The following is a 13486-nucleotide window of genomic DNA, read 5'->3' as shown; positions in this document are numbered from 1 at the left end:
AAAACAGAATTCCACAAGAAAGTCCACCAGGATCAACAAGAGTTCACAGAGTACTAGGGCTGGGTGCTAACATACAAACACAGAGCAAAGAACTGAATAAAACAAAGGGTTTAAATACAATCAGGGGAAACGAGGCACAGGTGCAAATAATAATGGGGATCAAGGGAAAAGAAAAGGTCAAAAGGCACAATGGAGGCATCTAGTGACCAAAAACTGGAACAACCCTGGCCAAATCCTGACACCGCCATCTTGCGTGCCCCCTCTGACGTTTGCATACACCCACTCATCCACCCCTAGTAGCCACCCTAGTTTTGTTTTTTTGTTTTTTTTAAGTTATCATCTGTCATATACAGTGGGGCAAAAAAGTATTTAGTCAGCCACCAATTGTGCAAGTTCTCCCACTTAAAAAGACGAGAGAGGTCTGTAATTTATCATAGGTACGCTTCAACTATGACAGACAAAATGAAAAAAAAAATCAGAAAATCACATTGTAGGATTTTTTATGAATTAATTTGCAAATTATGGTGGAAAATAAGTATTTGGTCAATAACAAAAGTTTATCTCAATACTTTGTTATATACCCTTTGTTGGCAATGACAGAGGTCAAACGTTTTCTGTAAGTTTTCACAAGGTTTTCACACACTGTTGCTGGTATTTTGACCCATTCCTCCATGCAGATCTCCTCTAGAGCAGTGATGTTTTGGGGCAGTTGCTGGGCAACACAAACTTTCAACTCCCTCCAAAGATTTTCTATGGGTTTGAGATCTGGAGACTGGCTAGGCCACTCCAGGACCTTGAAATGCTTCTTACGAAGCCACTCCTTCGTTGCCCGGGATCATTGTCATGCTGAAAGACCCAGCCACGTTTCATCTTCAATGCCCTTGCTGATGGAAGGAGGTTTTCACTCAAAATCTCACGATACATGGCCCCATTCATTCTTTCCTTTACACGGATCAGTTGTCCTGGTCCCTTTGCAGAAAAACAGCCCCAAAGCATGATGTTTCCACCCCCATGCTTCACAGTAGGTATGTTGTTCTTTGGATGCAACTCAGCATTCTTTGTCCTCCAAACACGAGTTGAGTTTTTACCAAAACGTTCTATTTTGGTTTGATCTGACCATATGACATTCTCCCAATCTTCTTCTGGGCCAAATGCTCTCTAGCAAACTTCAGACGGGCCTGGACATGTACTGGCTTAAGCAGGGGGACACGTCTGGCACTGCAGGATTTGAGTCCCTGGCGGCGTAGTGTGTTACTGATGGTAGGCTTTGTTACTTTGGTCCCAGCTCTCTGCAGGTCATTCACTAGGTCCCCCCGTGTGGTTCTGGGATTTTTGCTCACCGTTCTTGTGATCATTTTGACCCTACGGGGTGAGATCTTGCGTGGAACCCCAGATCGAGGGAGATTATCAGTGGTCTTCCATTTCCTAATAATTGCTCCCACAGTTGATTTCTTTAAACCAAGCTGCTTACCTATTGCAGATTCAGTCTTCCCAGCTTGGCGCAAGTCTACAATTTTGTTTCTGTTGTCCTTTGACAGCTCTTTGGTCTTGGCCATAGTGAAGTTTGGAGTGTGACTGTTTGAGGTTGTGGACAGGTGTCTTTTATACTGATAACAAGTTCAAACAGGTGCCATTAATACAGGTAACGACTGGAGGACAGAGGAGCCTCTTAAAGAAGAAGTTACAGGTCTGTGAGAGCCAGAAACCTTGTTTGTTTGTAGGTGACCAAATACTTATTTTCCACCATAATTTGCAAATAAATTCATTAAAAATCCTACAATGTGATTTTCTGGATTTTTTTTCTAATTTTGTCTGTCATAGTTGAAGTGTACCTATGATGAACATTACAGACCTCTCTCATCTTTTTAAGTGGGAGAACTTGCACAATTGGTTGCTGACTAAATACTTTTTTGCCCCACTGTATAACCATAAAAACGTAACATTTCAGACTAATTTAGTGTTCCGGATTTACATTTACTGTTACATCTAGTCTATGAGACCTTGCTGGTACAACACAAACATCTAGCAACTTATTAGCAACTTTTCAACTACTTACTATTTTTTAGTTACTTTGCAACTACTTAGCATGTTATCTAAACCTTCTCCTAACCCTAACTTTAACCATTTAAGCTAACTCTTCCCCTAACTCTAACCCTTTAACCTCCTAACTCCTAAACTTAACTTTAACTTTAACCCCAACTCCAACCCATAGCCTAGCTAATGTTAGCTAGATAGCTAATGTTAGCCATCTAGCTAGAATTTGTAACATATCATATGTTTTGCAAATTCGTAACATACTGAACCTTTTTTGCAAATTCAGAACACATATTACAAATTGTTATTCATAACATATCATACTAATTGTAGCGTCTCGGATTTAGGTACAGAATAATACTAAATGCTCTGAGACCAGGTTGCCTGGTTGGGTTGCTTCCACAGATCCTCTGTGATTTCCTCAATACTCATACACTTCCTCATGACAGCTCTGTCCATACACAACAACCTGGATCTCAGCTATTTGAAGTCCTCCTCCCCCTCTCCCGCTCTTTCTTTCTTTCTCTCTCAACCCCTGTCCCTCCTTACACACAAATAGCCTACTCTCCCTCACTCAGACTTTCTCTCGCCCATTCTCTCTCTCTCTCTTCATACTTGGCCGAGCTCAAAAGAAGGGGACATAACAGAATGAAAGGAGATGGATTTTTCGACGAGATGTGAGGGGAAAGGTGAAATTAGCAACTCTTAGCCTACGTTGCCCCTATGTGAAACGACAATCGTAAATGTTCAACAGAATGAATGAATAAGAGCGGCGTCTATCAACAAGGTAGGTTATGTAAACTGGCTTATTTCACCCCGGACGTTAGACTGGTTTTGTGGTGACTGAGAAATTACGGATAATATAAGTGGGGGAGTGGGTGATGTTACATAACACAGTGCACCGTTTCCCCTTTTTATCTTTCGTAAATTGTACAAGTGAACAAGAGTATCCAGTTATCATTGCAATGAAAAAGCAACAAGCTTTGAGTGTGAAGTCTCGTTTATAACATGCACTTGCCGCACGTGAAAAAGGAACAGTGGAACCTTATACAGATGGTTTCCACATGATCTCTTATCTATCCTTGCATTCTCATTTGTCAGACATTATTAACAGTAATTGAATAACGTGTGTGCTTTATCAGAAAAATCTGTCAAAATAGTATTTCCATAGATCTGTGTTGGCTACTTAGCCTATAGGCCTATTTTCCACATAATATTAATGAAGCACTTTATTTTCCTTGAGGTCTGTGGGTTAATTGTGTTTTCAACCTTTCTAATAATGTTAGTATACCATAAAACAAAAACATTTAATTATCAGTTTTTGCATTTTCCATTAAATTGCGTCTTGTTCTTTCAAACACAGGCCTGACATTTTTTAATGTTCTAGAATATAATCTTATTCTAGAATCAGCTTCTGTCTAGAGAATACTTTCTCATTAAATTAGTGATCACGACAATAGGGCATTTTTGTCGTCAAAGCAAATGCTGAAGGGGCCGGCTTGGTGAAGCGTTGTTGCTAATGAAGCGATACCTATTATTTTCTGGATAAGAGCTCCCTCCATCTCCATGGCGACGTGGAGATCTTACATTCAAAACCATGGAGTGTGCGCGCAGCTTTCTCGCTTGAAGGGGATCGGTTCGATGGCAGGACAAAGCGAAAGGTAGAGCCCTCTACCTTGCGGAAGAAAAGATAAACGATAGGATCTGTTTTGGGGACGAAAAGGGGAACAATTCTGAGACACAAGTAATCTTCATAGGAAAGGAGCCGGGTGAGTGAACTGAGTAAGGTTAGACTATTGTTTAAGAACAATGCCTGTTGCTTGCTACCCTATCCTGGGAAATGTCATTTTTTTAGGCTATAGGTCTAGCCTCCAGACTGTTGCCTTTCTGCAGCAGCGCAGCCCAGTGGGCATACGATGTGATAAAGACGTATGTTACTGGTTGAAATAATGGTCGGGGAGGTCTTATTACCAGATCGCAACCAAACGTTTTTTTGACGTCATGAAAAATACATATTATTTTGGGTGATACCTGTTTTTTGGTTAAAATCTGATTGAACTACTGACCAGTTATCTAAATGCTACACCAATCTATATAAACATGTGCATCGTGTTTGTAAGCCATCCACCCAGTGCAAATAAGACATTAGAACCATTACAATTATTACAGTTGGAGTAATGTTTTTTTTCCAGAAGTGTTTGCATGATTCAGCTTAGCACATTTGGCAAACAACAGCTGGCAGAGGGCACAAAAGCAGGTTAGGGTCTCATGGCATACTATACCCAGTCAACATGATGGGCTCGGCACTATTCCGTTTTGACACTCTGCATGGACTCGGACTCGGTGGGCTTCATGCAGGCCAAGCTTTTTCAGAGTCTGGCAGAATGATATTACTCTGGGCTCCGGTTAATGGTACTCTGGCCGAGTCCACTTCAGCTTATCCAGCCCAATTCACTTTTTCAGGAGTAGGGTCATTTGAAGTTTTTATTCAGCAGGTGATGAAATACCAATTTTAAAAAATAACAAAGAATTGTGATATTTCACCTCCAGGTCATCGAATTTGATAGGTCATTAAAAGCTAACATTAGTGACAGTCTCTGCGGTCCTATAGCTATCAGAAATTATCCCTAAATTATAGAATCTCTGATGCTATAAATGCTTTTGCTTTTACTACAGGCTATGGCAGTGTTTTTCATAGTTGCAGGCCACCCAATTGAAAAGTACACATTCACTTCCATAACATTTGTTCTTGGCTACCAGCATGGAAGATAAATATGCACAATAATACAAAAATGTGGTAAACCTGCAGTACATTGAAATAATTGTTGTTTAATGAATGATATCTGGTAGCTTGCTGTGTGTGTTGGCTTCTAATGATAATCTTTTGTTGATGTTAATTGCAATATTTATTGTAGTGCACATTTTCTTCTGTTCCACTGAATGCAATTTGCTGTTCTATTATGACTAACTACATTTGCTTTCAGAATTTAACAAATAACACATAGGCCTATGTATTTTATTGCAATATCCTACTACAATCCACCAGGATTTACAAAACCCTATTGTTATCCCATTTATTTCCATCAATAATTACAAAAGCATTATTGCACCTGATTTTGACCCTGAGAATATGACAATTGTCTTTCCCCTTGAAGCTTTTAAGCAATTAACATAATGCATCCAGTCATTTTATTTTAATTTCAGTAACTAAGTAAGGACGTAGGCATATCAGTTCCAGCTAAAACTTGGATTGGAATCTGTGCCTCGCGTAGCAATAGGTCTGTGAGCGCAGGCAGCCTGCTTGCTTGAGCATATTGCTCGAGCGTCAACATTCCATACAGCATGTTGGGACAAAGTGCCCGGTAGGCTACACAACAACATCACTGGGAAACAACATCAGTTTCTCGAAATGTACACAATTTTTTTTTGAAAAGATTAGACTGCTAAGTGGTAGTCCCTCTTCTCCTGCATTCTTGTTTTATTTTAAAGCGGCGGTTTGTTGGGGAGAAGAACATCAAGAAAAGTGTTGCTAGCTAGCTGGCTAGTTTTAGCTAGCTAATGTTAGCTCTCTGGCTAATCCTCCATGGACATGGTAAGTTTAAATTGTTACCTGTTGTAGCTAGCTAGCTAACATTTTGATATCTGTTTTAGTTAAAGTGGAATTGTCAGCTTTTTAACTACTTTGCAGATATGAAACAAACAGACAATCATATCATCCCAAAATTGAACATTTCCAGTTTATGCTACAAAATCAACTTTATAAAAGCTTTTAAAAATAGGTTATATTTGCCATAACATTTCATGATGTACACTAAGGCATTGTTGGCAGAATAGATGGATGTAGTTCAATGCATGATTAATATAATTCACCAATGCATTTCTTGGTACTCCAAAAAATATTGCGATCAGGTTTAAATCACAGCTGGCCTGGTACATAGTTTGCTGCCTCCATTTGGGATGCACTGTTTCAGTTTCAATTGCTCAATTTAGGAAAACAAATGAATGTAACTAAGGCTGGTAATGTCAATCCAATCAAACTAGCAAGGGCAATGATCATAAGTCAGTCATAATGTGGCTAATAGGCTGGCATATCTATTTACGTAGCAAGCTAAACGTTAGCTAGATATCTAGCTTGCTAGCTGCTAGGAGGATGTCATGTCATGTCATTGGAGGAGTGGGTGAGTGAGTGACTTTTGCCCCTCATATAATTTTTCGGTGACTATACTGTACACAGCTAGAGATGCAGGTGTCATTTGGTTAGCTAGCAATGACTTGAACGACTGTTATCCAGTTAGGATATCGCTTGCGTTCGCAAATTCACTCTGGCTATTTACTCCGATTCCAGAGCACTCTCGCTAAGTGTGGCAGAGCGCAGAATAACTGATGAATTTACGAAGCACAACACCCACTGAATATGACCGACCAGTGTCAGTAAACATAAGAAAATAAATTAATAGTTAGTCATGAACGCTCTAGATAACATGTAAACAGCCTGACCAGCTTTGCTAGGGCGAGTAAAATGGTCAGTAAGGTGTTCTCTCGTTTGTGTCTAGAAGTAGCTAGCTAGCAAGCTAGCCAACTTTAGCCAGTTAGCTTTGGGAACTTGGTTGGGACAAGCATGTATTGTTAGCAGGCAAGCTGAAGAAGGAGGAGTAGGCTACAATTCCCCACTGTTTATCAGTGCAATTTTGACTGTCAATTAAATGAAAAAGTTTGAGAGTTTATCTAATGTTCCTTCGTTAGATTTTAGCTCATCTTTCTCTGGCTAGCATTAGTTGTTGATTTTTTTTGTTGATGTGCATAACTGAGTGAGAGAAAGCCTAACTTTTCATGGTTGTTTGATCAATAGGACTGTTAAGTTCCCAAATGTAAGAGGACTCCCAAGTGGTATTGACATATTTGCAGAAATGTGTTTTGTGACTTTTTGAGACGCGAATGCGTTTGAAATATCTTAAGTCTTGCTGTTGCAACTGCCTGTAAACAAACAGTCCAATTCAAAGTGAATGATGGCAGGCCTGTGTGGAAAATACAGGTCTACTGTAGCTCTGATTGGCTATGGTGCACCGGTCTGCATAGACTCTGGTCCTGGACGAGACAGATATTTTTATTAGGTTTTATTTACTGCAGTTAATTGTCCAAACGCACGGCCGCTTTCCCACTATATTGCTATGGAATTTTCACAAAAGCCTTAGTATACGTAATTCACAAACATTCTAAGAATGTATGAAAATTACAATATCTAAGTCCTTTCTTGTCAGAATAAATTTGTTTAAGTGTCATATTCTTCCTGGGGGTGTATATGAACAGATTTTAAGATTTTATGTTGCTAAAATGCTGTCAGTTCCACTTGAAATGACAGTACATTTCTGTGTCTGTGTGTATTCTCTCTCTGTGTGTGTGTGTGTATAGAAAACATTGTCATGTCAATGCTGTCATGCTATCTATGTGCGTGTGTGTGTGTGTGTGTGTGTTCTGTGCATAGTTTCCATTAGCCAGTATTAGCCGGCTTTTGGCAGATAAAAAATTAGAAAAGCAGATAAACCAAATTGGTACTGGCCAATTGTCTGGGAGAAGAAAAAATCCCTTTGTGAAATAATTATTTTTATCCTATTCATTGATGTTAATACCAGTCAATGTAAATACACTTGACCAGTCATGCTTATTGGTCTATAGGTTTATAGCATACAGATACAGAGCCTTAGAGCAGAAAATCTGTCAGATACAGTATCTCAAACCACTTTGTAATGAGCTGGAGGCAGTATGCATTTTGAAAACATATACTTAATGGTTGCTTCAAAGTACCTTGCTTCAAAGTACCTTGCTTCAAAGTAACCCAGCCAAAATCAGACCATATCCGTGGAGGCAATTATTTTATATAAACTTTCTTTCATTGTCCCTTAGCCAAATGCACAATCCTAGCACCCCATGTTCGTTGTTGTATATCAGATCTCCCCTCTTTCTAAATTTAGAAATTATATTTTAATCTCTGTCACATGAAATGTCTTGTTGGCATCAGAATTCGGTAAGAAGGACCGCACATCGTTGCATCCTCAACTTGCAGGTTCTGTTAAGATGAATTACCATAATCTAAATGTGATTTCTGTCATTCTGAGTACTTTGGGTGGATGTCCTAATCAGGTTACGCATCCAATGCATACAGGTCTGGTAAATTTCTCAAAAGTTAAAATGCTGCCGGTCAAATGTTCGGAGCCCCATTTTCGTATTGGAGAGAGGGGGGGAGAGATGATGATCACAAAAACATATTGAAAAGATTTTCATCATGTCAACATTGTGTCATGCCAGCTGTGTGTGTGAGATAGTGTCTGAGAGAGAACAAGAGAGTGTGTGTGTGTGTGTGTGTGTGTGTGTGTGTGTGTGTGTGTGTGTGTGTGTGAGAGAGAGATATTTTAAGATAGCCTAATTCTTGAAACGTGTACCCCCCCATATGGAAGTTAAGTTTTTCTTGATTCATCAGGGATACTGTTATTTTGTATTTGACAATACAATACATTTTGCCTATCCCAGCTCCCCCTCAACACTCATTCTAACATTACAACTCTCAACTGCCTTTTTCAATTCTTGGTTTTCTTTTTTGCAGGAATCTTCTAGCTTGGATGGCAGGATAGAGGAGGGAACAAAAGGAAGAAGTACAGAAGTTATCCTAACTAAGAAATGTACGTAAATAGCCTCTCTCTCTCTTTCTCTCTCTCCGTATGTCTGCCTGACTGGCAGATTGCTGAGGGGCAACGTAGCCAATGTACTTTCTATGCTAAGTCTAACTTGGGCCGTCATTGAAAATAAGAATTTGTTCTTAACTGACTTGCCTAGTTAAACAAAGGTAAAATAAAACAATTTAATAAAAACTTAGTGAAGAACTTAGGTAATGGTTAATCATGATTTGTCTCTGTCTTTACAGTTCCTGAAAAATGTCAATGACCTGATGCATGTCCTCTACAGCAGTGCTTGGCCACACACTCAGTGGAAAGGAGAGAGCAGCACCACCACTCCTTAAATCAATAGTCAAGTTTTGTGGTTTTTTAAAATCTTTTTTTTTCTTCTGTTTGATACTCTGATCTTCAATGTGTATTGATTCCTACTAGCCAGCTTTGTAAGAGCTAGGTTTGTACTAGCTATGTTAATGATCATTAGTTTTTTTCTCTGCATCAGGAGAGAAACTGGATTCCCCAAGAGAAAAAAGATGCCATCTAGAACCTAAAAGGGTTCATCAAAAAAAGTGCCATCTAGAACCTAAAAGGGTTCTCAGCTGTCACCGTGAAGAAAAGGATGGAGGTTTTTACATATTTTTACTGACCAGAATATAAAGTATTTTTCTGGCCATGATACAATCAGTTGGTCATAATTGTGACCTCTATCTGACCAGCTGGTCATAGTTTTGACCACTATTATGTGCTATATTATGTACTGGTCATAGTTAAGATCTCATCGTAACCTGGTAATGACCACCTGACTACAGCTTATTACCTACCATAAAAAGTATTGTAGAGGAACAAGTTGGATATTGAAAACATTTCATATTTATTTGTTTACATAGGCACCAATTAAAGTTTAAATCTGCAACATATTCTTACATTTAAAATAGATCAAGTAATGGCAAAAACAAATCATAACTCACCCACAGACATTACATGCATAGAAATACTGGGAAACAAACGATATAATGTATTATTTTTTAAGAGTGGTGTGATGGGGTAGATCCCCGTCAATTCCACCGTCCGCAACCACAGGGCTCTCCAGACAATGGTGTGGTCAGCCCAATGCATGCCTGCCCTCCAGGACATCTACAGCATCCGGGGTCACAGAATGGCCAAGAAGATTATCAAGGACCTCAGCTACCCGAGCCACGGCCTGTTTACCACACTACCATCTAGAAGGCGGGAAATGTAATTAGCGACAAAACACCATTCTCAAAAGCGCACCGCATGAGAATGGGGAGATCTAAAGATGCATCAACTGGGTTACTGATTTGACTAGGATTATGCCTTTGACTGCTGGACAATAAAATAACATTGATTTGAAAACCAATAGATAATGCTGGTTTTAATGGCATATAAAGTGTTTATAAAATAATAATTCCCCCAACATGTCTGATCGTATTTTGGCTTGGCTAGGCTAGGCTACTTTAAAACAAGCTATGATATGCTTCATAAAATGACATGAAACATCCAGGTTTTAAACAATTAAGATTATGGTTAAATAGTTTCAAAATGCTAACCGCCTCCGCTCAGATTCAAGGTAAAATTAAATGTTATATGTCACATGCTTCGTAAACAACAGGTGTGGACTAACAGTGAAATGCTTAATTACGGGCCCTTCCCAACAATGCAGAGAGAAAGAAAATAGATAAATTATAGAAAAGTTAAACATCTAATAATAAAAGTAATAATAGATCATGGGTACCAGTACCGTGTCGATGTGCAAGGGTACGGGGTACTGTAGATATGTACATATAACTAGGAATAAAGTCACAGATAGTAAACAGCAGCAGCACCGTATGTGATGAGACAAAAAAAGTATGCAAAAAGGGTCAATGCAGACAGTCCGGATATCGATTTGGTTAACTGTTTAGCAGTCTTATGGCTTTGGGGTAGAAGCTGTTCAGGGTCCTGTTGGTTCCAGACTTCTGTATTGCTTGCCATTGATGAACGTGAAGCTCTCGACCCAATCAACTACAGCCCCGTTGATGTTGCTTTTCTCGAAGCAAGGCATTTGGCTTGTCTGGAAGGCTTGTGTCATTGGGCAGCTCGCAGCTGGGTTTCCCGTTGTAATCCATGATAGTTTACAAGTCCTGCCACATCCGAGGAGCATCAGGGCCATTGTAATAGGATTCAATCTTAGTCCTGTATTGATGCTTGGCTGTTTGGTGGTTCGTCGAAGGGCATAGCGGGATTTCTTATAAGTGTCCGGGTTAGTGTCCTGATCTAGGGTGTAATCATTAGTCAATCTACTGTGTAAGTCTATGGAAGGGGGTGACAACCACGCGCCTCCTAGGTTTTGTATTAATGTCAATTTACCTAGAGGAGAACGGAAACTAGCTGTCCTCTGGCACGTATTAATGAGGCCGGTGACCGGCGTGGTAATTTCCTCAATGCCATCGGGCGAGTCCCAGAACATATTCCAGTCTGTGCTATCAAAACAGTCGTGTAGCTTAGCTTTTGCTTCATCGGACCACTTCCGCATTGAGCTCATCACTGGTACTTCCTGTTTGAGTATTTGCTTGTAAGCAGGAATAAGAAAGATAAGAGTTATGGTCTGATTTGCCAAACGGAGGGCGAGGGAGAGCTTTGTATGTGTCCCTGTGTGTGGAATAAATGTGTTCAATAGTTTTTTCGTTTCTAGTTGCAGAAGTGACTTGCTGGTAAAAATTAGGTAAGACAGTTCTGTTTCCTGCATTAACCCTTTGATGTGTACTAACCAGAACAACCTTCTAAAAATGTATTTTACACACATTATATGTGTCCATTATAATCTATGCAAGAATCAGAATGCATGATATGTTACCAGTACTTAAAACAGTAAATAAAAAAATGTATTACCACACAAACCAATTTCTGATAGTAATTTATTGATACAAGTGGCCCGTGCCGGTGTTATGAAAACATTACTGAGGATTTGTCACCACAGATGGTCTGTTTAAGTTTCTACCATTGTAGCTAGGCCAACAACAGCGCCTCTTTTTTTAAATGTATTTTTTTACCTTTATTTAACTAGGCAAGTCAGTTAAGAACAAATTCTTATGTTCAATGATAGCCTAGGAACAGTGGGTTAACTGCCTGTTTTGACTGGAGATGTGCAAATGTCTGCATACTTGACCTGAGGAGACACTGTTGGAGTGCTTGGGCTATCATCGAAGAGAGAAGTTTCATCTAGCTAATCCTCACCTTACATTAGCATGGCATGTCTCAAACATTAGTTGAAATTGCTACTTCTGTGTGAATTAATGAGGAGGCAGGACATACCTCATTTCAAACTGCTGTTAGAAAATCATGTAAAATGTCAAAGTTTAAACATAGCATATAGATAATTAGCAAGCCGTGCCTTGGTTTGAGGGCAGCATGGGTTAACTGTCCTGTTGCGTAACAGTCACATAATTCTGACATCATGGCATAAGAAAACTCACGCCGTTAGAGATATTTGGAACCCATATGTGAAAAGATTAAAATCACCGGCCACTAGGAGAGCTGCCTCTGGATAGGCATTTTCTTGTTTGTTTATCGCCCTATACGTTGAGAGCAGGCTTAGTGCCAGCATCGGCTTGTGGTGGTAAATAGATAGCTCCGAAAAATATAGATAAACTCTCCTGGTAAATAGTATGGTTTACAGCTTATCATGAGGTAATCTAACTCAGGCGAGCAGAATCTTGATGTAACGGCTCTATTCTATCTCCTCCTCCTCCAGAACAAGGATCGGACCAAAATGCAGCGTGATGATGATTCATGATATTTTAATGAAGGAAAAACTATACATACAGAAACTACAAAAATAACTAAATGAAATAACGAAAACCGAAACAGCCCTATCTGGTGCAAACACAAAGACAGGAACAATCACCCATGAAATACTCACAGAATATGGCTGCCTAAATATGGCTCCCAATCAGAGACAACGATAATCACCTGACTCTGATTGAGAACCGCCTCAGGCAGCCATAGACTACGTAGACACCCCACAAAACCCCAAGACAAAAAACACACCACAATAACCCATGTCACACCCTGGCCTGACCAAATAAAGAAAGAAAACACAAAATACTAAGACCAAGGCGTGACAGAAACCCCCCCCCCCCCTAAGGTGCGGACTCCTGGACGCACCTCAAAACCATAGGGAGGGTCCGGGTGGGCGTCTGTCCATGGTGGCGGCTCGGGACGTGGATCCCACTCCATAAATGTCTTAGTTCCTCCCCCTCGCGTCCTGGGATAGTCCACCCTCGCAGCCGACCATGGCCTAGTAGTCCTCACACAGAACCCCACTGGACTGAGGGGCAGCTCGTGACTGAGGGGCAGCTCGGTACTGAGGCAGCTCGGGACTGAGGAGTAGCTCGGGACTGAGGGAAAGCTTGGGACTGAGGGGAAGCCCGGCACTGAGAGGAAGCCCGGCACTGAGAGGAAGCCCAGCACTGAGAGGAAGCCCAGCACTGAGAGGAAGCCCAGCACTGAGAGGAAGCCCAGCACTGAGAGGAAGCCCAGCACTGAGAGGAAGCTCTGCACTGAGAGGAAGCTCTGCACTGAGAGGAAGCTCAGGCAGGTAGTTGGCTCCGGCAGATCCTGGCTGGCTGGCGGATCTGGAAGAGTCTGGTTGACTGGCAGATCTGGAAGAGTCTGGTTGACTGGCAGATCTGGAAGAGTCTGGCTGACTGGCAGATCTGGAAGAGTCTGGCTGACTGGCAGATCTGGAAGAGTCTGGCTGACTGGCGGATCTAGCTGCTCTGGCTGCT

At 40.6% G+C, this 13486-nt stretch overlaps 1 protein-coding gene across 6 annotated transcripts in view; it reads left to right on the top strand.

The window, feature by feature from the left end:
• The first annotated feature begins 2483 nt into the window (after window positions 1-2483).
• LOC123999682 (G protein-activated inward rectifier potassium channel 2-like) overlaps window positions 2484-13486 on the top strand; it is a 111712-nt gene continuing 100709 nt past the window's right edge. The window contains exons 1-4 of one of the 6 annotated variants that reach the window (XR_006832494.1): window positions 2484-2821; window positions 5524-5626; window positions 8633-8708; window positions 8951-11586. Coding sequence is in view for 1 of the 6 variants with exons in the window: in XM_046305664.1 (XP_046161620.1) it covers window positions 2794-2821 (28 nt within the window). In the remaining 5 variants the exon portion in view is untranslated. Of the gene's footprint in view, window positions 2822-3607; window positions 3804-5221; window positions 5627-8632; window positions 8709-8950; window positions 11587-13486 lie in introns of those variants that run through there. The other 5 variants (XR_006832496.1, XR_006832492.1, XR_006832497.1 and 2 more) reach the window with 5 other exon arrangements.

Source organism: Oncorhynchus gorbuscha, linkage group LG16 (genome assembly GCF_021184085.1).
Source record: "Oncorhynchus gorbuscha isolate QuinsamMale2020 ecotype Even-year linkage group LG16, OgorEven_v1.0, whole genome shotgun sequence".
Taxonomy (NCBI): domain Eukaryota; kingdom Metazoa; phylum Chordata; class Actinopteri; order Salmoniformes; family Salmonidae; genus Oncorhynchus; species Oncorhynchus gorbuscha.
Note: the sequence above shows the minus strand (reverse complement) of the source record. Positions and strands in the feature narration are given on the sequence as shown.